General features: G+C 33.5%; 1 protein-coding gene across 1 annotated transcript; it reads right to left on the reverse strand.

The window, feature by feature from the left end:
- On the reverse strand, positions 1 to 4,536 carry LOC116205822 (LOB domain-containing protein 18). Its single transcript, XM_031538496.1, has 2 exons — positions 3,923 to 4,536; positions 1 to 633 (listed from the first exon to the last, which is right to left on the reverse strand). Exons 1-2 carry the CDS (start codon positions 4,289 to 4,291, stop codon positions 229 to 231), a joined length of 774 nt encoding a protein of 257 aa, XP_031394356.1. The 5' UTR covers positions 4,292 to 4,536; the 3' UTR covers positions 1 to 228.
- Between the last annotated feature and the right edge of the window lie 22,875 nt (positions 4,537 to 27,411).

Genomic DNA, 27,411 nt, shown 5'->3' on the forward strand with positions numbered 1-27,411 from the left:
TATAAAACTACTTGTTCAATTAGTATGTCTGATATTATGAGAATACGCAAAATGAAGTCGGAGAAACTACAAATATATATAATATAATACCCTTTAATTAGTTAAAACTACTTAATTCCCTCTGGAATATCAAGAAATTTAACTCATCAGCTCCCTCTTCTATAGTATCAAATGAACATGAAATTTCTGGGGCAAACCACTACGATCGATCCATTAATTGGGTCAGTCTCATTTCGAAGAAGGGGATGGTGACGATGAAGCATCAGGGCATGGGAGAGAGCCGCCCTGAGGCTGTGGTGGAGACCCATGCCGGTGCAGGAGCTCACGAGCGAGCGCTTGAAGTTCACTGCTGCCTACTGCAGCTGCGGAGGAGACTCCAGTGCCACTGCCTACGAAGTGACGGGGATCGATGTGGCGCTGCTGCTGCATGGCCCATGAAGGCTGCACCATCGGATCAAAGAGCGTTGACAAATCATAGGTGGCAGGGACAGAGGAGGCCATTGGGAGGTCAGCGATAGAGAGAGGTGGCGGCATGAGCAGTTGCGGTGGCGGCGGAGGCGGCGGCGGTGTTGGCACCTCCAGAGCTGCAAGATGGGCTTGCAAGTAGGACAGCTCCGTTTGCAGGCTCACAACCTGCTCAATAGAAATTCGGCAACCAAAAATAAAAGGAAGGGAGCAATTTGTGTTAAAAAGTGATATCTCCTAATTAACAAAATTTAGCAAAAGCTGAGAAGTCGCATTCATTCTATTTAACGAATATTCATGAACAAGCATCTTTCCAAGTAGCGCATATGCGTGCATCAAGGCTACAAACCGAGTCCACAACGTGGATTCAAATTCGAAAAACGGGGTTTCAGTTATCGAAACGTACAGTGAACTTATGACCTCTTAATAATCAAATGAATCCAAAAACAAAACTGAAATACTACACGTAAGGATTTCTTAACACTATCCCGAGAACATATTATTGTCCATTTTGGTGCGTGTATTAAAGGCATTAGGCATTTTGAGTTGAACTAAGTAATCACGACTTCAAGCTACGCAATTTTGGCATTTCTTGCAAGAGAGCTATTTAAATTAGCAGATGTCCGCAATAAGAAGCAATTTTTGAGTTCACACAAGATCATGAATTACTAAATGAAGGAAAACCAAATAGATCAAATCGATTGAGAAATAAAATGCTATTCGTAATTGCTCTTCATTTTCCGATGGTTCCTATTAACGTATTTATTTGGCTTACAGAAACTATAAACAGAAACTATTTTCAGCATACAAATAAAACAAAGAAGACACCGAAAACAAGTTGAGGTGTGAAAGATTTGACAAAATGGTAAATTAGGTTTCTTGTTCTTGGTGCTTGAGCTTCAAAGGTTGTGTGTGCTTGGACAATGTGCTAGGGAACATGGAGTTTGTTTGTTAACAAAGGAAGGTTTCTAGCCATATAAAATAATATCTTGATAACAACGATGATCATGATGATGATTATGATTGATTAATAATAACAATATTAATTAGTATTATTTTTATCGTTTTAAAAAAGGGCAATCCCTAGAGCTATTAATTAGGAAGTCGTATGATTTTCATGACTTCCATTGAGAGAGGTGAAAACCCTAGCTAGAAGAAGGTAGTTGAGCTCTTATAAAGTAGTCAATCTGGAAAAACTAGAAATTAATGGTTGGTTTAGTAATGTGCATTTGTCTAATAATTGAGTCCTTTTGTGGAATTGTATATAAGATAATAGCAATTTATCAATCACATGCTACATTGATTATTCTACACTCAAATTACATATCTAAATGTTGTTCAAATGTAAGATATATTTATTAAAGAAAAGAATCATTTTTTTTTGTATTAAATCTCTCTATATATCTATATTTATATCTATTGAAAATCATTTTGAAGATGCTCACCCAAGAAAAGATCATGGTTTTCTACTAATTAGAAGAGATGTGCGCAAACTTAATCGATAGAACCAGTAAAAATTGTTAAGCCAATTTCTATGTAATGATCATAATAAATTAACATATACAGCTAAGGTATTTAATGAATATTGCACCACAAACATTTTCTTTTGATGAATATTTAATATTGCACAATATGCAAATATTAAGGGATCCCTATAATTAATTTGAAATTAGACTATAATATGACAAATTACAAAATTATTTAACCAGATGAAAACTTGGCATCCTATGGATCTGAAACTTCATAATTAGGTATATTATCCAGAGTCTATAAATAATGAGAGAAGGAATTTCAAATGCAAAGATGAAAAATAGAGCCATACATACAGTGCTAAACTATATGAAACTGGAGCTAGTCGAAGAACATTTACTCGTATCAATTCTCTTTTTTACTTAGAAGAATTTCATTAGTTTGTGGTTAAAAAAAAAAATTGTTACATTTATTATAATTTTTCGTAAAATCACATATTACGCATTATATTTCAAAATTCATGATTGTTTATTTTTATGGCTATATGTCAAGTCATTACTCTATATAAAGATAAAACTACTCGCGACAATAAATGCAGCCAGCTTCCACACTTGATCGTATGATTAAATATTCCTAATTTTTTTCTTAAATACACAAATAGAGTTGAGTTGTCTCCAACATGTTTCTATGTTTGGTTAATCCTACAACTAGGTAGCATGTATGACCAAGAATTTACTCAGCATCCACACACTCACAACACACAATGGACATATCTATCAATTCCATTCACTATATATTTTACCCCCAAAAAAAAAAGAAGAATAGGGAATTAATTCTTACGAAAGACATAGAGAGCAAGCACTCACATCAATCTCTTTCTCTGCTTAAACTGATTAAATGACAAGAACACCCCCACCCACAAATTTTCCTTTTCCGGAATGTGCCAGCTATTGGAAAATAATCAACTTCTTAAATTTTTTCTTTAGTTATTTGAAGAAAGCTAGGGATGGGAATATAATTAATGGAAATTTATTTATTTTTTCCACGTGTTTAATAAAAATTAAATTAGTGATTACTAATACATATATAGAAAAAGGAAAAGGACACTGAGCAACCCGACCATTTCCTTAATAACAGCTAAAACCATGATTTAAGACGATAAAAAAGACAGTACACAACGGCTGTGCAGCCACTGTAGTAACCGCCGGACCCCTTCCATCATATGATAATCAGAAGACTTTCTAGATTTCAGTAAAGTATGAGACTGCCCTCAAAAAGCACGTCATACCCTAAATAATAATATTCATTTAATTCATTATTTTTATCTTTATTTTTTTTTCCAAGTGTAAACATTACCGATGCCTAATAAAATAAAAAATAAATCTTAAATAACTAATAAGAAAGTACGGATAGTCATATTAAATATCGAACATGTGACGTTTACGTTTACATCAACATGTGAAAATGTGCGCTACTGCACTACACATTCTTTTTGTAAACCTTTATTTTCATGATGATTTTTTTCTGACCACAGATTTTGTTTCTCTTAACGCGCGGTAGGGCATTTACTCTATATATATGCGCAGGTAAATGCTTCGATCTAAGACTGACCAGATTATCCGAATATCGTGACGTAATCGTTAAGAGTTTAGTTTTACGGATCATTACAATGCGATTGATCAAACAATGTAAAACGACGACGCATCGCACGAAAGGTCTCAAGGGTTGGGAATCGGTTTATCGGACCAGCCCTGGTCTGGGTCTACCCTCGATTTTATCGAAAACCATCTTATGTGATTATCGATCGGAAAAATCCAACTTGGTTTCGTAATCATATATCTTTCTTCTTTCTACCGTCGATCTCTCTCCCTTTGATTAATCCAGGTTTACACATGGAAATGAAGAAGCGAAAACAGTGGGAAGATGACCCGCAGAAGTCATTTCCCCAATAGAAAGACAATTAATTAGTTCACGATCGGGTGCGTACCTGCTGCTGGAGAGCGAATATGTGGGCCACGCAACCGTAGACCGGGTCCCGGAGCCTGGCCTGAGCTTCATAACAAATCGTCACGACCGCGTCAAGCCGCTTATGGATGGGAATGTGGAGGAGGAGTTTCGACACGTTGCTAGCCCCGAAGACCTTGTGGACCGCCGCGAAGTGGGCCGCCCCTTGCTCAGAGTCGAAGTACGGGGCAAATATGCACCCGGGCACGCACTTCCTCCTGAGGAACTTGCATGCACCGCAAGGCCCACCACCTCCAGCAGTCCCTCCGCACCCACTGCCGCTTCCTCCTGCGCCGCTGCTGCCGCCGGCGCCACTGCTCGATCCGCCGCTGGAACTCGCGTTGGAACTCATCTTTCTCGCTAGCTAGCCTTGTTGAGGATGATGGTTATGGGAAGAGAGCTGGTGAAGATGGTGATCATCACATGGTTAGGGTTTGCGAGGGTAAATGAAGAGAAGAGGAGGGCAAAGAGAGATAAATAGGGAGAGAGGAAAATAGATTTTTAAGGTTTGTTTGGTTTTGGGGTTTTTTGGTTTTGTCTCTTTGATGGGTTTGTGATGATCAGAGGATGTTGGTTTTTTTTTTTCCCTAACGAAAAAAAAAATATGAAGTGGGGAAAGGGGGGGGGGGGGGATTGAGATGAACGGGAGAGGGGAGGGGGGAAAGGATATAAAACAGATTGATATATAGAGAGAAGAAAGTCTTTAAAGCCACGCGATACAGCAAACACCCTCCACCCCCATTTAGCTGCTTGCGTGAAGCAAACATGCGATAAGTCTAGCTCTTCTCAACTGCTTTTTCGTTTTTATTTTTATTTTAATTTCTATTTTCCCTTTTTTATATATTAATTAATTATCCCACTCCATATCCTATCTCGTGAATTAAATTTCTTCCCCATAGCAAAACTCGTGCCTATCCATTCTCAAACTATCAACAGTTACATACGTGTAATGGAGAAGGATTGCAATACTATAAATCTGTTCTGTGTATTCAGCACGCCAAGTTGACCGCACTGTGTAGAAATTATGTAAATGGCTTTTATACCTAGGTTCGAAGTATGCTTGAAAACTCCAGTATCTATTGTCTACGTATGCGTTTTCTCTATGTGAGAGGAATATGTATTTCCGGGATTGTTGTAATCATCTATAAAAAAATTTTAAACTAATTGTAGTTTAGAATTCATGCGAACCCTATATTTGACTATCTGGAAATTTGTTCATGTGTAGTAGCTTACCATGCATTTGTCACATGAATTTGTTAGTAGAAAGCAAAAAAACCAAGGTATCTTTCTCCCTACTAACAACAATTTTAAGATTTTTGAATATTACCACGATTTCTGTATACTGTAACTTTACCCGGAAAATAATAAACCCCACAATAATATACATACATTGTGTATCAAATTTCCGTGGCAGATCAAAAAGAATATAGTGCAGTGACGCATACCTTCGCTGGTAATCAAGATGTTTCCAAGTTCGATATTTTATGGGACTACCCTTATCCCTTTATTAGATATTATGATTTCTATTTTATTATACTGAATTATAAATATCTCTTATAATAATAAATAAATAAATAACTTCCCTTGGCTGAAATCGACTGCCTTGGTCTAAATCTCGAACAAAAGAACGAGTGAGACGGATATTTCACAAATAAAAAACGTGTTAAAGCGTCTCGTATACACATATAAAACTTTTATCACTGCGTGTTTCGAGCTGCGTGGAAGGCAAAAGATGCCATCCCAACGTTGAAAATGACTCAGCCTTTTTGTTCAAATAATAAACGCTAGTGGGACTTGAAAACGACATTAATAATTCCTCGAGGCTTTTCTTTTCTTCCTTCCTTCTTAATCCAATAATCTCTCTGAACATATATATCCATTTTAGACAGTGTCTAATAATCCCATGGTATTTCACACTTAGAATTCAGTCCCCAATAGGAAAATAAGAGGAAAAAAGAAACCTAGAACATTAATTCAAATTACTTGGAATGGAGGCATCCAATTTATTAATTGATTGGTATATTAATATCGGACCCACCGAGTCGAGAGTCTAGGATACTGCCGTGTACTATAGGAGGTGTCCAGCACGAATAGCCTTGAGTAAATTCTTTCCATGCCCGAAATTTGACAAGAACACGTTTAACTCGAAATTGATATATAATGATGATTTCTAGGAGTTCTCCGCATCTTACGTTGATTGATAAATATCGAATGACTATTGGAACGACGGACGGATATTACTTACCACTTGCTGTGGGTATCACTGACTTAGATTTTCACAGTTTAATAGGGCCATGCAAATCTGAATTATCATTTTATTAGTAATCGTGTTACTAACCTCGTGTCAGTCGAGATAGTACCACTTACTCTCCATTAATTCCTATTACCTCTATTTCCTCATAATTATCCATGTATTTTTATGATAATATTTTTTAGCAAAAATGACCCCAATAATTACAAACTTTATACTTTTTCTACGTTTTATCACAAACTAATTTTTTAATGAAAAATGCACAGAACGATCCGTTATAAGTTTTATCATGCCGTTACGATCCCCGTCAATTCTTATTGGGCGTGCTGACTTGGCATTGACGGTGACACGTGGTGCATGGAGATTGACTACGTAGGCAACCACACCTCTAATCATTATAAAAATTAAAAAGAGAAAGGGGGAGGGGTGGGGTAGGGGGGGAGGAGAAGTCTTTGCACACACAACCATCCTCCTCTTCTTCTCTTCTCCATCTCCTCTGTTCGACTGCACGCCCCTCCACCTCTGACCTCCACTTCTAGCATGTCTCTGCACATACCTTCTCTACAACCTTCCTTCGCCTCTGCCACCTCCATCACCACAGCCTCGACCATCCCCTCCTCCATTCTTTGCTTTTCCTTTCCATCACCACCATCTTCCTCGACTTCCCTCCTTCCTCACCACATCAAAGCCGCTCTATCACCACCATCACAACCATCTCCATCTCCTCTCCCGTTTTCCATCTGCATCACCATCATCCTCTTCCTTTCCCCTTTTCAGTTCACCCTCTACTCACAGCCTCGTTCCATCACCACCCTTCCATAACTTTCTCTTTTCTTTCCTCTTCATCACCTTCCTCTGCCCACTACCACCAATACCAACCATCATCCTTTTCACCACCTTCCTCTTCTCGGAGCTTGCCGAGCTATTGTTCCTATGTTGCCGCTAATCTTTCCTTCCACCACTGTCCACTTCCATCGCCATCATCTTCGTTTTCCTCTGCTTTACACCATCACTATCATCACCTTCATTCTACTCTATCAACCCTTCCGCTCTGCTATTGTTGCTCCTCCCGCCACCTTCACATTACTGCAGCTCCCAACTAGCTCCTTCCCGAGCTGTTGCTGCCTCCTCCGAACTCTCTGTGCTGCTGTCTCCCGAAGTTGTTACTGCCACTCCACTTCCTACTACTATGGTGCCCTTGGATAGCCCGCAACGAGATCGTTTTGAGGGGTTTCCGAGGTTCACGTGGCTCCTGCCATCCCCTTGCTTGTTGTTGAGTTGTTACTACAATAAGGGGAGTAGGTGCAGAGACTTGCTAGAAGTGGAGGATTTTCGGAGGTGGAGAGGCATGTGGTTGATCGAAGGAGATGGAGGGGAGAAGAAGATGAGGATGGTGGTGCATAGAGTTCTTTGATTATTATTATTTTTATAATGTTTTTTAATAGTAAAATTTATGTGGGCCGATGTAGCCAATCTTCATGCGTCACGTGTCACCGTCAATGTCATTTCAGCACGTTCGGTTAGAATTGACGGAGATTGTAACGACATGGTAAAGATTATAAAGGATTGATAGTTTGTGTATTTTCTATAGAAAAAATTAGTTTGTGATAAAACGTTGAAAAAGCATAAAATTTGTGATTATTTGGGTCATTTTCTCTTTTTTTTTATCATAATATATGATTTTATGTATCTCTAGCTAATATCATCCAGATATATCTTTTAGTCTATGTCATCTTTATAACATTTTACGAATTTAGATATGATTTGAATTAAAATACTGGTTTGAGCAAGAGCAATGAATTTTCAACTGAAAGGCCCAGAGCTATTAAGTAGATAGAATAACTTCTTTTTTTCATTTTTCTGTAGAAAGAAAGTAGATACGGTAATTTCTTTGGTCTTAGCTACCTCAGTATTTTACATTCTTTTTTATGAACTTAAAATCAAAACAGGGTGCAGCGCAATGTCATACACTCTCTCATGTTGATCTAGAAATTGCATGTTCGATACCTAGTGGGATTACTCATGTCCCTTTATTTGTTATTTAGAATTTTTCTTTCATTGTACTAGGCATTGTGCCTCCTTTATAACTGGAAAAAAAATCATGAAGAATGTATCAAATGTTTGGTTTCCCATTATATATATACCCCTTAGTATGAGATTATTGATGGATTGATTTGAAAAAATGGAGAATTGACTCTCTTCTGAGATGAATGACAATATTCTTTCAACCGGTTGAACGTTGAAGAAATGTTGAGTTTACTTACAAAAAAAAAAAAAGAAATGTTGAGTGCATATTTAGGATTCCTTGTTATAACAAATCACACTAAGCCCAAAATAAGTGGAAACTCAAACTTCTAAGTAACAGTTGATATACTATTGCACCGGAGCTCGGTTATGTTCTCTAAAGAGAATTTCTCCCCGTCCTAATCTGAGATTAGAAAAATATATGGTGACGAGGGACCATCTACATCACTTGAGTGGTCTAATTAGTGAAGCGATGCGCCGATATAAATTTACTAGTGCTCCTCTTATTCCAACTAATCGATTTAACATTAAATGCTCAAATTCTAACGTTTGTTGAAATGTAAAACTGAAAAATATACTTGGATTACTGTATAAAATGAAGATACATTAGGCTGGCTCCCCAGTGGCACGTTTATATTAATTAATTAGCATATATAGCAACAAATTCAAAAGTCGACAACTAGATTGAGACCAAGCTACGCAAAGAATTTGTTAGAAAATGATATGTTTACTTATTCATTTTTTATATTTTAATGTTAGAAACAAAATCAGGTTAGTGATGTCAAAATAAAGATATGTAGCCCCATAAAAAAACAATTAATTAGTAAACTGAACCAAACTTTTAGAGGTATAACCCAAAATTAGCAAGTTATTGTTACTTTTTGACTAAAATAGTTGTGGATGATACGATCATTTACCTCGACTAGGTCAAAAGGCGTCTTAAAGATGAGACAACCATCATCTTTTTATTATACTTTGATTTGGTATAAATTTTATTTTTAAGTATGAAAACTTACAACAATGATATAGTTATTTTTCATGATGAAAGTGAGTTATCTTAAGAATAAAGACAAATTATATATAAATGAACTAAAACAAATAACTTAATTTAACTTTAACAAAATTTTCCATATATAATTTAACAAAATTATACTACTAGATTAATGTTTACGGTTCTTAGTGATAATTTTTTTGGATGAATTAGGAGGCAAAGCCCAATTGCATTATTCTTTGATAATTTACTTGATAAAACATATATCAGATGAATATTGAGTCTCTCCCACATAACGGTGGCTTTATTTTATCAAGTTGAACCTAAATCTGAGCTTATAGGACAATGACCAAATATCAAGATATAGACGTATTGTTGATTTCATAATTCACACAATTCATTTGGAGATACTTATTTTATGTTAAACGAAATTTTTATTTTATTATAGAAAGTAAAGTAAAAAACAATATATTTATTTATAAATATGTATTGCAGTAATAAAATTTACATTAAATTAATTTAAATATTAAATATAAATTACTAATTATAGTATTTTGTATTTCTAGGTATATTTATCGTTAAAATCGAAATTGTGTAGATTATTTTGATTTTTAAAAGTTATTTTATATTTTGAAGAACTAATGAATTAATTATATCAGTAGAGCAAAGGCGGAGTTAAGGATTTGAAAATCAAGAACTTTTTACGGAGTATTTGTCAGTGATTCAGCCACTATAATTTTATGTATATAGAAATAGGTATAATTTGTCCACAGGACATTATTTTGAAATTTAAACAAAATTCATTATTTTGCTATACGCAGCGAAATTGGAGACCGATAAATATAAATATATGTGACTGATATAATTAAGCATAAACTTTATATTAAAATGAGATTATTTGAATTTCTAGGTATATTTGATTTACACGGTTAATAATTCATAGAATTAATCAATATTAATGGTTATGAATGCATAAGGACTTTCCAATGTTTCCATTTGGCTGATTGGGCATAAATGGGAGATCCGATGATTGATCCACTAATTATATATTATATAGAGACTGGAAAGTTACATGTGCATCCCGGGCGTGTGATTTGAAATTAATTTTAGGAGAAATCTATCCATTCGCTAGGCATTTGGTATTAGTCTCGTCTTTATGGTTTATTGTACTCGTTTACTTTTATTCTCTAATCTCAATTATATTTATGAGATCCTTCACAATAAAAGAAAATGAATTTTAAAAATTTTGACTAATCTGAATAGTTGAAAAATCAATAAGAAGAACAGTTGATCTGATAAGAGAGAGAAGAGGGAGGGGGGAGAAGGGAGAGGAATGGAGAAAAAAATGGGGGAGTTGGTGGTTGGTTATATGGTTGAAATTACGATTAAGCCCTTAATTTAATGATGATTAAAAAATAAAACATAAATTATAAGGGTAAAATTATAAACTGAAAGTTAGACCAAAAAAATCCTTCTTTTATAATGGTGTCGATATATAAATTCGGCATGAATAATAATTAATATATGTAGTCACTTGAACTAACGAGGGGAAAAGATAGTCTTATTGAAAAGGAAAAATTAAATAATGAAAATGATGCGGTTTCTTCTAATTACTCCCTGTAGTTAATGTTTCACGTGTTGATCATGTCATGCATGCCGCATAAAGTGGATGTCCACGAGTCTGCAAATGCGCATGTGCATGCATGAATGGTGTAAACATGCACATCTTTATCAGTTACACAGTGACGTAGCGAATTAAATATTACTAATGTTTTCTCTTTTACTTATAAAAAAGAATCTTTTTATTCATGATTGTCAATGCCTTTCTTATTTACTCAATAACCTTAGAACAAATAGTGTAAATGAGAATTAATGTAATACTACCCTCCATTTGAATTGATGGAAACGGAGGGAAAGGAAAGGGATGGGAGGAAAAATTATTTCAAAGTTCTTGAAAATTCTATGCAACTTTTTCTCCTCTCCCCTTCCTTTTGGTTTTCCCCCTTTCCCTTCTATCCAAACATAGGGTAAACCTTTGATTTTCACTTGAGTTCCAATTCAGTCAAAATCTCTCGTCACCTTTTAAGATGTACATATCACCACCTATGAGCCTCCTAATATCTTTTACATGTTACAAGTGAACGTAACTTCTTAGTTAAAGTCCAACTGTAATGTAATGCACGATACAATGAAATACACAAATTTTCGAAAATTTTTAGTGTAATAACGTGTATTGATCCCAAGACATGTAAGTTGAATAGTAAAATAGTCTTGTCCTGGCAATTGCTATGAGCTCTTCATTGGATTTTTTGTCACAGTAGCTATCAAAAAATTATCTTTTTTTTTTTCACACAATGAGGGTGGGGTGGGTGGGTTTTGGGGAATCAAAGCTCGTTGATGAATTTATTGTGTTATTATTATTGGAAGAATATCGAAACATTCTATTCCGTGCCACTGCCAACTAATCCCATCTGTTATCTAGAGGTCAACAAAAGTCCCCCAACATACCTATCGAAAAAAAGAGGGGGGGGTCCCCCAACATAGTTGGCCACGTGTAGCATCAGAGCCCAATACATTTGCGCCACGTGTCTGGCTGTAACTCTTTACATAACCGCCCGGTGAGGTTCTAGGTTCAACCTCACCGCCAACGTGGGCCCCGACGCCGTTTCACTTATGAAGAAAATAACGTCTCGAGTCCTTTTCCTTCCCGGTCTCCAAAAAAAAGAACATTTGAAAAAGAACATTTGCATGAAATATAATCTATTTACTTTTTTTTTTAACGAGAACTCCGGACTTCTCACACTAATTTTCGAGAAAATTTTATATCATCTCATCTCAAATGTTGTGATGAGAAAAAATTAATAAGAATTCTTTAATGAATAATAATTATAACAATTATTCGAGTAATTAGCACCAAGTCTTTAGTTTCATGCAATTTGATTGATGTTTCTTCACGCCACATGGCGAAGTAGGATCAACTAATAATTTATTCTAATTTTCACTTTCCACGTGAATATCTTCAAGTCACAAAGAAAAAAAAGGAAATTTGGATGAAATATAATTCATTTACTTTTTTTAACTAAGGCTCCGGACTTCCCACACTATTTTCATTGTCCACATAAATATCTTGCGAGTCACAAAACAATCAATCTGCTCATATAGGCTATGCAGGTGGTTCTATAGGAAATAATCTTCTACGCGATTTTTTATGCGAGTTAAACCGAAATATTTTCAAAAAATAATTTTTTCTAACCTCAGACCAGTTTTATTGGGTTAATTCATTTAATTATTTATTCAGGAGAAACATAATTTCATTTATTTATTTAATTATTAGATGTCACTTCTATTATTTATGTAAGCAATTTAATTAATTGAATTAAAATGGCACAAAAAGAAAAGAAAAAAGGGGTTAGATCCGTAACAGTTTGTAACGGCGCTTTACCGCGCCGTCCGGCTCCTGTCCCTTGCTTGTGCTGTGAAGAGGAAGCAATGACAAGAGTTTGAGCCCCACCAAATGAGTGACACGTGTCAAACAAAAAGCTGCCTTTTGATTTTTGGTGACTGCCTGCTTGCGTCGAAGCAGTTCCCATATCACCCATATTGTCAACTAGACTAGACAACTACCCATTTTTCGTTCATCAAAGACGCCATTTACTACAGCAAAATAAGGTACATTGGAGCACATCCTTGCCCGAAGCCAAGAGATTCTGTATTTAGTTCTCATTAATAGGACTATGTGATAATGACTCTAACCTTAGTCGAGATCGCCATTGGATTTTAAAACCTCTACCGATCTTGAGATACACTTATCCGGTTAGCAAGTCAGTTAACAACTCTCTTTACCGAAATGACATACACATACATATATACAACATTAAAAGCGGGACAATGAGTTAAGAAGCGTTATGTAGGACTGAGAAAGTTTCTCCTCGTGTAATCGTTAATAACAATACAACAAGGGGCACAATATTATGATGTCACTTTACTTCTCAAAATCAAAATAATCTGTATCATGGAAAACGAAGAGACACTACAAGAAATTGGGTGATTTCAGACCACCATAGTAGTGGAAAGTTATTTATAGTTTGTAGGAAAAGTGAATTTTTTAACAAATTTTCGACGAATAGTTTCACTTCGGAAAAACCTTGGTTGCAAAGTATTCCTACAAAGGTTTTCGTCAGTAATTATCGACGATCATCCTCGTTCAAAATTCTTTAATAATCCTTTCCGATGCAGAGTCTTATCAGAAATTTGAAACAAAATTTTGAACAGCATCTCGTCGGAAGTTGTGGTTGATAAATCCAATATTTTATTGTAATGAGACTAATTTATAAAAATCCATTAAATTATAACGTGGAACCACTTTATTTTTCATAATATTTACTTGAGAGGTTTCTCAGAAGCAGAAGCCACTTGCTTCTCATAAATATGTTTTACATTTTTCTTCTTCTTCTTTTTTAAAAATTTTTGTCAGGTTGAGAGTAGAAGTCATTTTTCATAACATGATCATACTATAATTTTAACTTGAGAGTTGACAAATTTTTTTTACGATTATGGAAAGAATATCATCCTTCCTAGGTGTCGTATTAGTCCTTTTGATTATATAAGTTCGAGTAATATCTATTCATTGAACTATCCGCAAGATCGCAGGTTGGGCCATATCAATCCTTTGAAATTATGCGCACTTAGACACTGATAGGAATTTAAGAAAAGCAGGAAAGTATTGAATAATTTCAGCTTCTGAATATATTGCAAGATCTTCTAATAAATTCATAACAACCAATATGGGTTGGTTAAGCAATTCAGTGCTTATTCTCCTTAAATACTAGGTCGAGTCTTGTAAATAGAAAAAATCGATACTGAAAGAGTTTTACCCCATTAGTGGGCCAACCAAGCTTGAACATAATCAGTGGAAGCTCGTTGGGCTTTCGGATATCAAAGTACACACCAAAAAATAAAATGGTAAATGCACTCTCATCCTTTGAGGTTTTGGGTAACAACACTCCACCACATTTAGATACTCCTCCCCATTGACCTTGGTGATTTAATAAGATAAACTTCTTTAGACCCTTAACTTTTATTTTTTTTCACTTTCATCCTATTTTTGTTCTTTTGAATTATTCCGATATTTGATATTACACAGTTTATTCACTTTCGGTTATACTATTTGAATTTTCGATAAACTTATTAATTTGTAATATTTTTAAAAATAAAAAATATTTTGAAATAAAAAAAGAGAAGAGAACAATTCGTCAACAGTCATTAGAGCTCTCAACAGTATAAGGCAAGGGTGTTCATTCATCATAAAAATAAGGCAAGGATGTCTGATAACCAAACATCCACTCCTCGATATCGATATCTAGGATCACTACATTTGACACTGAAAGATCATGTCCATAGTGAATACTCATGTTTTGCAGTAAATGTCACTAATACTCCCATGAAGTTACGGACGGCTATTTTCACGGTTTATTAATATCGGCCCAATACTGAGATTTTGGAAGTCATAATTTAAGATGTCAATGTTAGAAGTAGAGCCTCGCCAATGGAAAATACTCCACCATAGGTAATCAAAGACCCTAATGATCACCGATGATCTCGAACAGAGTAGTTAAATGCATTATTTTTCTAATGTATTTTTTTATTTTCAAAAAATTTTCATCCACAAAAAATTTGTATGTTAACAGATTTATTGAAAATTTAAATAATATGACCCAAAAGTAGACTAGCAATGTCACCTTGAGACAATATTGAAAAATAATAAGAATTAGGAAAAAATTGAAAAATAAGCTAAAGATTAAGGACTAAATGAATTTTTTTCAATTAGGTCAACATCGACAACGGGGTAGATTATCAATTTTACTATTAAGAATGGGGGTGGAGTGTCTATTTCGATTAAGACTGGGTTTGAGTGTCATTAGACAAAAACTCAAGGGATGGGAGTGTATTTTATCCAAAATAAAATTATAATACATTAAGACAATAAAAAAAATTCAGTCTTAACATATTTTGTTTAAGTCGCCATATATAAATATCACTTTTCAAGTATCTCCCAATTCACGATATTAACGGTTATATTTAAATAATATTAAAAAAATAAATGACTGGACTCAATAACTCTAGCCCAATCATATGTGTAGGCCCATCGACTAGTTAAAACACGAATCATTGCATAAAAAGTCCTAACATTTGGTCTTAATTGAACATCTATCGTGATGTCTCATACATTGCAAAAAGTGGCTTGTGGTTCAGAATTTTTGCAAACATGGGTCTGTGTCAATCCTCTATCAAACTTTTACCGCTTTTCTCAATTTTTTTCAGCAATAAAGGATCGTACAATTAAGAGATCGATTGTATAACAAAACTAACCACTTGACATGGGGAAGAGGAATCTGAAGGCAGTAAATCTTGATAGTGACCTCCACGGCTCCACAGAAATTGAAATAGTCATAGACAAGTCACTAAAATATATGAATTTAACATATAGGGTCAAGAAAAATAAATGATATATGAGGGTCGTATTTTAGTAAAGTTTTAAAACTAAAAGTTTTTTTTTGCAATAATTGAAACATTGAGATTTTTCATTCGTAGAAAACGTTGGGATTTTTTTTATGTGTACCGTGGCATCGGGAAATCCAAGGGTGATGCGCTTTGATACCACATAATGAGCTCACAGACCAGAAATAGATAAGAAAGAATAGTGGATGGTATAACCAACTAAACTCACTCAATAAAATAATTCGCAATGAGTAAGAAAAGTCATTTTGATTTGCCACACTTAAGAATGAACGATAGGAATCAGGGTTTTCGTCACTAAACAAGAACTTGTTTAGATAATAAAAGAGAGGAAATGTTCTAGACATTTTCATTCAAAATATTCATCATCTTCTCATTGATAAGAATAGAGCTTGACATGATGATAGCAATGAAAAGTAAAGACAACTAATTCCCAAGCATGAAAAAGATAAAGTTTAAATGAAAATAGTTGAACTCACCATCCACCTTGCAGTAGGCTTCTTAGCCTTGGAATGCGTGATAGGACTCGAATTAGATCCAATCTCGTCTTGAACTGCATTCTGGGGCACATCAAATGGACTTAAACCAATTCGAACCTAGTCGACTCACTAAAGGGTGAAATTCTCTCAATCAAGAATTTTTTTTCATTCGCAAGACTCAAATCTATATTTTCCTTAAGGAGAATAAAAGTCAAACACTTGAATCAATCATTGTTGGTGAAAATGTTGGGATTTTATTTAGAATCATCCCTATAAAAATAAATAAGAGTTTCCTCATTTTCTTTACATATGTAATCCCATCTCATTGCAATGGCGAAAATAAAGATAAAAGTTAACATTGTTATCCCATGTCTTATGTATTGTTAAATTTATTTTTTACTTCAGTTCCCTAGTCCACCGGAAAAAAAAAAGAGGTAAAAAATTTGACAACAAAAATTGATAAAATTTCCATATTAGCAACAATTAGAAACAATAGGATATTCCAGGGTGCAAATCCATAAAGAGGATATTAAGAGATGCTTCATGTTGGAGAAAAAGCGTCGGCATGTGCAGCTCAAGCTGTTCAACTGTTTAAATATCTGTCAATTCGGAAATATAGATTGGAATTAAGAAATTGAAGAATTTGCATCGACATCGAAATAAAACCTCTACTTAATTGACATGGATGTGGTTTTGCCTCTTTTTTAATATTTTCTTTCTCCAATCGTACCGAATACATTTTTTTTTTAAAAAGAAGAATATAAATGACTTTTTCTTTGGTGATATATGACGCATTCGCAGCACATTATTTGATATTAATTTTCATTCTGACGTCGTGATCATGTGATATTTTTACTAAATTTTAAACTCCTATACTGCAAATAAAATCTACCCATTGAGAGTGCAATTTACCGCCAGCACCGCAACCGTTTTAGAATTAAAAAGAAGAAAGGTCCTTAGTTTTAATTAGAAAATCCGTTCTCTTTTGCTTTCACACCCAGAAGCATACCATATTAGCATTTGTGCTTATAATATCTTCAAAGAGAGTGGCACATTAAATACTTCATGGAAATTAAAAGATTATCGGCTTTCCCTATCTACATCTACAAGAAAAAATGTCTATTTTTATTGAATGTTCGGAGTACATCTACGAAAGCGTCAGCTTCACTTCTTGATTGAATGGTGTCTTGTCATTACATGTCCTCAAGGCCAACAAGAGCTTAGCATAGTAACAGAAGCAACCCCACAAGTGTGTTAAGACTCAGCAGAAACAAAAACATCTTCTCATAAAATAATCACAAATTCCATTTTTATAGTAATTCTTCATTCATGTTGGGTGTTCAAGAAACAAGCCCCCCTAAATCCATATTTCTTGACGGGCCCACTTGCATCTGTATGCATGTTTGTATTCATCATTGTTTGCTTTTCCATGTTCCTTAGACCTTATTTTCTTGCTCTTGTTTAATTCCTAGTCTTTCCTCAAACTTTTGGAAAAGAATTGGGCCCACAATTTTCAGTAGTACAGCGTGGAAATTGACCATAATTTAACACTACATTAATGAAAATGATAAAGAAAGCCGCTGAATGAATTATATCACTTTTGGGTGGATGAATCATGAGTGTTGGATTTGCATAGTACTCTTGTGATCACAGAGGTCGATTTTGTTATCATATTGTCCCATTTGTGACAACGCTTCGATGATCCTCAGTGTTTTCGGGAAGAATGAATTGCAATATAGCACGCAAAATTCATAACTGTATATTTATATAGGAGACCTAAAATTCCGAGATAAGCACTCGGTGTGCCATGCGCTGCATGTTTATGAGTATAGTCGTCGGCTTGAACCCTATCACACTACTAATATAATATGTCTTTATTTTATTGGACCTATAATAAATTAGGCACATCTCCAATTCAAAAATTCAAATCGATAAGTTACACTTACTCAATTTCTTATAAACTCATGATTTTTTTTTTGGGTTTATAAATTCATGAGTTTTTTTTATCATCGATTTCATTTAAAGAATTAGTGAAAATCTAATGAGAAAAGGATTGTGGTGCAATAGTATACTTTCGGATACAAGTGTTAGCCAATCAACCTTGTTATGTCCCTTTATTTAGATTTTTATTTCGTTTTAGTAAAGGTATGGACTTTTTTGTGTTAGGAAAAAAAGAAATGGTAAAAATCTCTTTCTTTCTGGTGCGGCGGAATGGTTGTCAGATGTTTCATCCGAAATGGGATAGTAGGGTCCACGAATTCTCCCCCACTCGTGCGGTCAACACCTGCCCGGGGATTATGATTTTCTAGCTTAGCTTTAGCTGTGGAATTATCTGTTTTTCTCCTTAAAAAAAAGGCGATCTAAAATAAAAGATGTCACATAAAGAAGAGGCAGAAATCGCTGTCGAAGTGCAATTTATTAGTAAAGAAATCACAATTAAGAAGAATTTATACAATAATTATTTAATAAGATTGCAAATTGATGCTTAGAAAAAGGGACCAAATTAGCAAAGAACTTAGACCAGTCTAACCATCGCATAAAAAGGATTACATTAATAGTAAGATATACAACATCAGTAAACCTAATCTACGGTCAAACAATCTACAGCTCAGTCCTAGCCTCTCCCCCTCTATTTTATCAAGAATATATATATATATATATATATATATATGACGAATTTTCAAGTTGCAGTAGTGCTGATTAGTACTTGTGGACTTATTTCAAGTCCATGGACTTGGACCAAATAATTACGATCTCAATGGCTATAATTCGCACCGAACTCTTAGTATCGATTTATGTATTGTAAATCCTCCCTACTATAGACACTACAGAGGTTCGAACAACTCTTATGTCCAGAAAGAAGAATGCAAAATGTATCATGTCTTAAGCTGTTTTTTTTTTTTTGGAACAGAAGATTGAAATTAATTTTTCTATTGGAACCATATAAATTATTTTCGCTAATATGCGTACCATAAGTCAATGTTCTTCCCATTCAGAATTTCTTTTTAAAAAAATGGAATCCATTTTTTCCCTCTTGGGGAAAAGTTAAGCTGTGAAAGGTTACAGCCCAAGCTAATGACAAGAGCTTTAGATTAGTCAAAGGCCCATTCTGTCTGCCCCCAACTTGGGCCATTTTCCAATCCTCACTCAGCAGTCAAAGCCTTTTTTTTTTTGCATTGGAAAGGCCGTGTAAGCCGGTGCGCATTATTGTAAAATACATTGAACTGCTCTACTTGCCCGCGCAGCTCTTATATATATTGGTTAATTTTTTGTAAAATATACTTAGAAATGTAATGGAACGGCGATTTGTAATTTATTTATTTATTGATATTTTATCAATTACATTCGTGAATTTTTTACTAAGTAATTTTACTTTTTTTATTATTTTAGTTAATAATTTGTACATTGGTTTTATAAATTTTATAGTAATTATAGATGGCGTGAATTTTAGAATAGTAATGGGGAACAATTTTAAACTTACTACTACGTATCAAATATTGATTGCCGGTGAAAAGTATTCACTAGTGGAATATATACTAAAGTATCTTACAATCAAATATAAAGATGTGCAAGCGACGGGAGAATATGTTGAAGAAAATGTTGAAATTGAACAGTATTAAAATCTAATCTTCTTACTTTCATATTTTTCAACGTGCTAGTAAATTATATATTTTATTTTCCACTTTATCTATTTCCTTATATTATTCTATTTTTTCTTTGCCATAAATTATTTGCACGAGGAATCTCTTCTATATTATTATAAAATGGAAATATATGAAATATAAATTAAAAAGATTATTGGTCTAAAAACTCGTGTTGATTAAAAGATATCCTCGCAATATGTAAAAGAAAAATACTAAATGTTCCTTTATAATATTGCTCTAAAAGCTCCCGTTGATTAAAATATATTCTATAAATATGAAAAAAGAAAAAGAAAAATATTTAATCTATATTATATGTAAAAGTATGATAAGTTTCTCTAATTTTTAATATTCCAAAAATTCCCTTACACTCTCATGACTTTTCCCCGCTCCCTTTCGGCCAGTGACTGTTAGTCGCATGTTTTTACTATATATACAAATTAGTTCTTTCTATTCATTGCTCATTTTCGACGGTTTATTGTCTTGCATCTTTCTCTACCGAGTTAACCCTTCATCACATGTATGTTTGTTCTATTATTATTTTATAACAATTTATAGTTTTAAAATTTCGTTGCACCACATGTCGTTTTCAACATCTGTTTTCCTAATAGGTTCATACTTTATTTGTCTCATGGCTATAACTCACGTGGTTGTTTTCAAATTTCCTGTTTTCCCAATGTTTATTCCAAAAAATACGCGTATCATTCGTAAGTTTCTATGTTTCTTTTCATACCTTTTACTCCCGCACTTTCTGTGCGCTTTGTTAGTATAACTTTTTCTTACACTTTCAACTCTCTATTCATTGCTCATTCTCAATATTTGTTGTCTCACATGTTCTATCATATATTGGCTCAGCCGAGTTAAACTTTGTATATCTCTTCTAAAGTATGATTTCTTTCTAAAGTGTTTCTCCAACATTTTTTTCCTTTTTTCCCCGAGTAAATTAATGATATTACTATTTTACCATTTACTCAAATAATACGAATACTACTAAACATCACATCTTTTCAATAGCATGGCATCCTTTCATTCGTTTTAATAGAAAAACTAAGTTTGACGTAATCTTTCTTATGAACTTTCGACTTCAAGGCACACTTTCATACTTTTTCACTATAAAACCACCGAACATGTTTTTTTCATAACTATTTATTTTGATGAACCCATCAAACACTAAATAACTTATCCGTTTAATGCTTACGGTTCCTCTCTCCCCTTTCCTATTTACATTTGTATCTTTTCTATTTTTTCTTTTGGTTTTTAATTATTCTTATTTTTCAACTTTGTTAATCGTAGGAAAAAAATTCCGTATTCTCTTTCTTCGACCATGATCCCTTTATTTTTTTCAAGTTTCAAAAGCTAACTTATACTTATTATTTCTCACGACCTTTCAATTTTAAGGCACCCCTTCATACGTTTTCACTATAAAAACTACATAGCATGTTCTTTCTCATAATTATTTGCTCTGACAAATGTATCAAATATGAAATAACTTCTCTATTCAACACTTACAGTTCCTCTCTCTTATTTCCTATTTACATTTGTATCGATGAATTTTTAAAATTTATATTAAGGATTTTTAAAATTTATTTTATAGATGGATATTTTTTGATGAATTATTGACATACATCCTGTGATTAAAAAATTATATTTTTTATGAATTTTTCAAAATTTATATTTTTTATTTTAAAAATTACTTAAAACATTACGTCATCGGTAATTTGTTTTCAAAGACCCGATCAAATTTTTTATGGGATTCTATGATACAAAAGTTTTAAAGAAAAGAAGAAAGAGAATAAGAGTTTCAAAGAAAAGAGATACCATATCGTGATTTCTTTTTTATTTAATTTTGTTTTCTCTTATCTCTGATTTTTCTTCTCTCCCTATTCTTATTCTCTTCGTTTTCTTATGTCCACAGACATTGACTATCATTTTATCCATTGCCATTTTAGTGCATGCCACCGCCACTTACTAACAATGTTACACAAGCTTAAGATCCTCATGCTGTCAGTGTTCTCTTTCATGAGCTCTAGTTGCATTTTCGTTCTTACTCCTTAAGAATACGTGTGTAAAAAGGGAGATTATAAGTTGCTTCCAATATAAATCTAATATCGATTATCAACGTAACTTATCAGCTTGTAACTGAAATTAAATTTACTCTTCTACCTTGTATGGGATCTAAAGTGCATTGTTTGTTTTTTTCTTTAATTTTATTTGTTAAGTATAAACTATAAACTATAATATGAATTACTAAAATAAATTTATATATACATAAAATCGGGTTCGATCAACTTCCTTCCAATTTTCTTTCTTTAAACCTTAAACCGGACTCTTAAGTTCTTTAATTTTCTGATTTTTCGAGTTATAGGTGTCATTGCAAGACTATTCATGAAAATAATATTTATATTAATTATTTTGTGAACTTTTATTAAAAATTTAAATTCATTTCTTTATTTTTTCTTTAGGATAATATTCTATTAAAATGAAAGATCAATTTAGAAAAATTTATCAGCTGAAATTTTTTTCTTAAAATCAATTATTTTTAAATTGCATTAGTTTCATTTTTTAAAAATAATTTCCAATATTTTAATCATACTAATCAAATTTTTATTATTCTGCACCAACGCTATGCGCAGTATTAAAAAAACATAGTTTAAAACATTATCTCAGTATTTTTATCATTATATACCATTTGTAATTCTGCATAGTTGTCCTATTATTAAAAAATTTAAAAAATTGCGATGAAATTTGAAAAGAATAATTTTTTTAGTGAAAGAAAAGAAAATTAGGTTGAGATGGTGATAGAGTGGAACAATTAAAAAGTAGAGTGGAAGATGATCACGTATGAATCGATGAAGGAGCGAGATATGATATATGAGTTTAAAATTTGAGCCGTTTTATAGTTTTATTCTTGCCTTCAGTTTTACTTTTCTTCAATAGAGTAAAAAACAATGGCTATAATTTCGTAAAATTGTACAAAAACTGATACATATATTTAGATATAGTGATTTGTCATTAGTATGTTAATTTTGTACATACCTTTTTATGTTACCTATATGTAAATACTATCATTAATATATATACACATATGTTCTTCCATTGAATTTAATATTGTTTATTTATTTTATTATTAGATTAAATGAAATATTTTTGTTTATTAGTTTCCTTTACCAATTTTTATTTTTAATTTAATATTTAAATACTTACGGGGTCCACTTTGTAGATTTTCATGTGCCATGTCTATAATGTTAGTGCCATATTAGAAAATCCGTTAGAATTGACAGGAAATTGATGACACGCTAAACATGATAAAAATTTCATAATTTAAAATTCTTTTAATTAAAAAATTCGTGCCAGAAGGACCATGGCAATGACGGGTGTCATTGGGTTCTTCGCAGGAGCGTCGGCACTGCACTCGATGAGCTGGTGAACACGTACTCCACGCAGATGGAGAGGAAGAAGCTGATGCGCAGATGACCTTGGCTAGCAACAGGGACTAAGGCCCTCGCTTTTGCTTCGGCGATCATTGTGCCCCTGTTCTCGGCCTTTCTGATCAAGAGATACTATGTGAGGATGTTAGTAGTAATAGGAGCGACAACCACCTCCTTGCTCGGAGTTGGAGTGCTCAGTGCGATGCTGGGGAAAGCATCAATTTTACTGAAATTCCATTGGATCTATACGTGTTCAGCCCCATTTTCACCTAAAAGGTATGCATTTTATTGTGGCAATGGAAGCTGACCCTAGTTTCTTTTGATTCAATATAATATATTTCCAGATAATTACTTCTAAAAATAGTGTGAGGATACATATTTACATATATGTATATACATATATGTATTTTACATATTTGCGTATTTGTTACTGTTATGGTGTTATACACACTATTAATAGGTATTCGATTTAGCAATAATACGCATATGATTTATCTCATATAAAATAGTTCAATTATAGTTCAGTTATAAGTTATCAACTATTACTTCAATTCTACATCGACCATCCCTTCATTTTTCTGTCCATTTTCACTAATATGGCAATGTATGTGGCAAATGGCTCCTACGTGGCAAGCATTGCACGTCAACAGCCCACAGATGCCATTCATGGGGCCAACCGTGGACTCTTGGCGATGGCTGTAATCGTTATGGGTGTCGAGGCTATCAAGACAGACTGGAAGCCGATTGTCGACATTCCTTGGAGGGTTTTTTGGCACCGCCATTGGGGAGCTCGTGTCAGTTTACTCCGTTAAGGAGACTGAGGCAGCTCGGATGAAACGTGCAAGGGCGGGCCTAACAGCTACCTCGAAGGAGATGGTCGAGTTAACTCTAGAAGGTGGTGTTCAACAACCTCAAGTTACATCCGGTAGTTGTAGCTGGCGATCTCTCCGGCCATTAGCCAGCTACGGATTGCAAGAGACTTCCGTTTGCTACTAGGGCGGTCTGCCCACTGTTCCCGGTTGTTCTGATCAAGGGCTACTCCCACAGGATCTGGATGGTGGCTCATGATCGGCCTACTTAGTGAGCTGTTGGAAAGGGCATCGGTTGTTCGATCATCAATTCGAGTGGCTAGGTTTCGATGACAATGTTGGTGTTATGATCGAGTAACGATTGATTAAGTAGTAAGCCTGTTATTCTTTCCTTTTAACTATCTACTAAAGAGAATCGAGGTATCGTTTAGAACCACATAAATCATGATGGAAAAAAAATTATAACACCTTAATAGCACATACTTCATTGTTATTTGTCCACAAATTTATAGAGATAAAATGACACTCTATTTCACTTTTCTAAGATGTGAACTATTTTAACTCCAAGGGGTTTGGTCTAGTGGTTAAGGAGGAGCTCATGTATCCACCCGATCCTGGGTTCGAAATCCCTTGGAGCCACTTGAGCTCTATGTGCCGCCGGGGATTTACAAAACCTCGAGAATTAGTCGGGCGAATCTCGAACATGCTGAGTTAGCAAGAAAAAAAAAAGATGTGAATTATTTTAGTTATTAATGTATAGATAGTTAAGACACGTTAATTTAAAATATTTTTTTGATAATGTAAGAAGAAATAAAAAGGGACAAAACGTAAAAAAAATAAAAATATGTGGGTAAACAGTAAAAAGAAGATAAAGAAAGTGTTAGAATAAGGAGACGCGTCAAATATAGCTTAAGCCTAATGTAAACAAGAATATTAGTATATTTTATGATTTTATGATACTCTATTTCACTTTTCTAGGATGTGAACTATTTTATTTAATTAATGTATAGATAGTGAAGACATGTTAATTTAAAATATTTTTTAGAATGAACGTAAAATAATCAAACTATGTGGGTAAACATTAAAAAGAAGAAAAAGAAAAGGTTAGAATGAAAAAAGGGAAAAAGGACACGAGTTAAATATAGCTTAAGCCTAATGTAAACAAGAGTTAGTGTATTTTATAATGCTCGATCCCTCGCCATCGGCCTTTCAGTTACCCAAAAAAACATCTATTAAATAACAAAAAATATGGTTATAAAATTATAAGAAAACTTTTGTCGCCAAATTTATTGTTCTCTGTAAGTGGCATTCTGCTCTTATTAAGATGTTTGTTTTTCAAGTTCTATTTCAACATGGAAGAGCAATACAATGGAAAAGAGAGGAGGAAATTATAACATAATCGCTACATGTAATGCGCCAGTGAGATGTCTAGTGTTATTAATTTGGAGGATGATTTTCTAGAAAATTTTATAAGAATTACAAATTTTATTTTCTATTTGAATATTTCATACAGTTTGAAAATTTGCATGAAAAGCATTATTATTTTTTACTCTCCTTTAACAATCCAATCTGCTATTTGACCTACAACATATATATATACACATATATTAGTCTCCGACCTATATTACTGTTTAACTATTCTTATTGAAAATTTTCCTTAAAAAAGTTGCTCTTTCTTTACATATTTGTGTTTTGCTTTTTAAAATCTTCAGTTGACCCAAAGTTCAATTTAGACCAATTCTAACTTCTTCTCTCTTCTTTTTTTTTTTCCCAGTTTTGATTGTGTGCTTTTTCAGTTTTGTATTTTGATTCGTCTCTTGAATATTGCTAACACTATATATGTAATTTTTCACTACGAAAAATTAATTATACACACCTTAGGGATTAGAAAAGTAAATTCACCCAGAAAACAATTAAAAGGAAAGAAGATTTTAGACTATAGGCCCTATAGGGAATAGAAAGTGGAATTAGAAACATACGACGAGGTTTAGTAATAACTAGATGAAGAACCGCACGTTGCGTGGACGATTACTAAGAAATTTGAAAACAAAAATCTTAAAATATCAAAACTTATTTGTATTGTTAAACAATGTAAAAAGTAATTATTTATATGTATATATATATGTAAATGATTGAGTTTTATGGAAAATTAGGAATTCAAAAAAAATCTAAAACTACATAAATTAATTTAGTATTGTCTGTTGGTTTCATTATAATATGTAAAACAAGCATGAAAAATGACTTATGATAAGAATATTTAAAAATGTTAAGTTTTAATTCTTATAAAGTAAGAATGCCCGAATACAATTTTGAGATATAAGTATGTTCCCTTATTACTTTTACTGATATACATATGCAAAAATATTTAAAGCAAAAATATACGAAATATCATTCTTCAATATTATATTGTACTATCTAAGATAATTATCCTATAAAAATAAAATAAGTGAAATGTTAAAAAAAGGTCTCATAGGATCGAATTACTGTATATTTGATCATGTATGAGATAAAGGGTGGCAAAACTCAAAATATATACTCATAAATCAATATTAATGTCATCATTGTCATGACTATTCAAATCAAATTTTATAAAAAAATAAATGAATATTGAACTCAAAGTTGATTAAAGAAAGATCTCAATTGAATTATAAAATATAAAAAAGCAATATTGAAGGATTTTTCAATTACTAAAGCAACCACCATAGTAAAACTTGACTAAAAATTTTATTAAACAATCAATATTGAAGAAATTTGTTTGAAATTTGCATTAAAAATTCATTCTACAAATCCAAATTCAATTAAAGAAGAGGGAAAATAGCACCTTATTACAAGGTTTTTTTACTTTTTTCACATTGCAGTACAAATTCAAATCATTTCCTTGTACAATAGGAAAACAATTTGTGCACCACACAGTACGCGGTCAGTTTTTCGTTGAAAATTGGACGGAATACCGACGTGTCGCTTTTCTCGAGGTACTTTAGCACAAAATATAATTTATTGGACCTAAATTTAATTAAATAAAATATAAAAAAATCATCAATAAAAGGAAAAGATTGGATCATAGAATCAAGGAAAAGGAACAAAATTTAATTATTTCGAGGGGTCGGTGGCCGGCCGAGGGGGCCCTGACCCTCTCAATTTGGGGGATCCTATCAGACAATGCCAATGACCCTAATTGGGAGTCGGGGGCTCCCTCGCGGGCCATTGACCTTCCAATTAGGGTCGCCGGCTTCTTAGACAAGGTCGGTGCCCCAATCAGAGGGTCAGTGGCCGGTTGGGGAGGCCCTGATCCCCTCCGATCCAACCTTTATCTTTTTTTTAATAATAATTTT

Source organism: Punica granatum, chromosome 4 (genome assembly GCF_007655135.1).
Source record: "Punica granatum isolate Tunisia-2019 chromosome 4, ASM765513v2, whole genome shotgun sequence".
Classification (NCBI taxonomy): Eukaryota; Viridiplantae; Streptophyta; class Magnoliopsida; order Myrtales; family Lythraceae; genus Punica; species Punica granatum.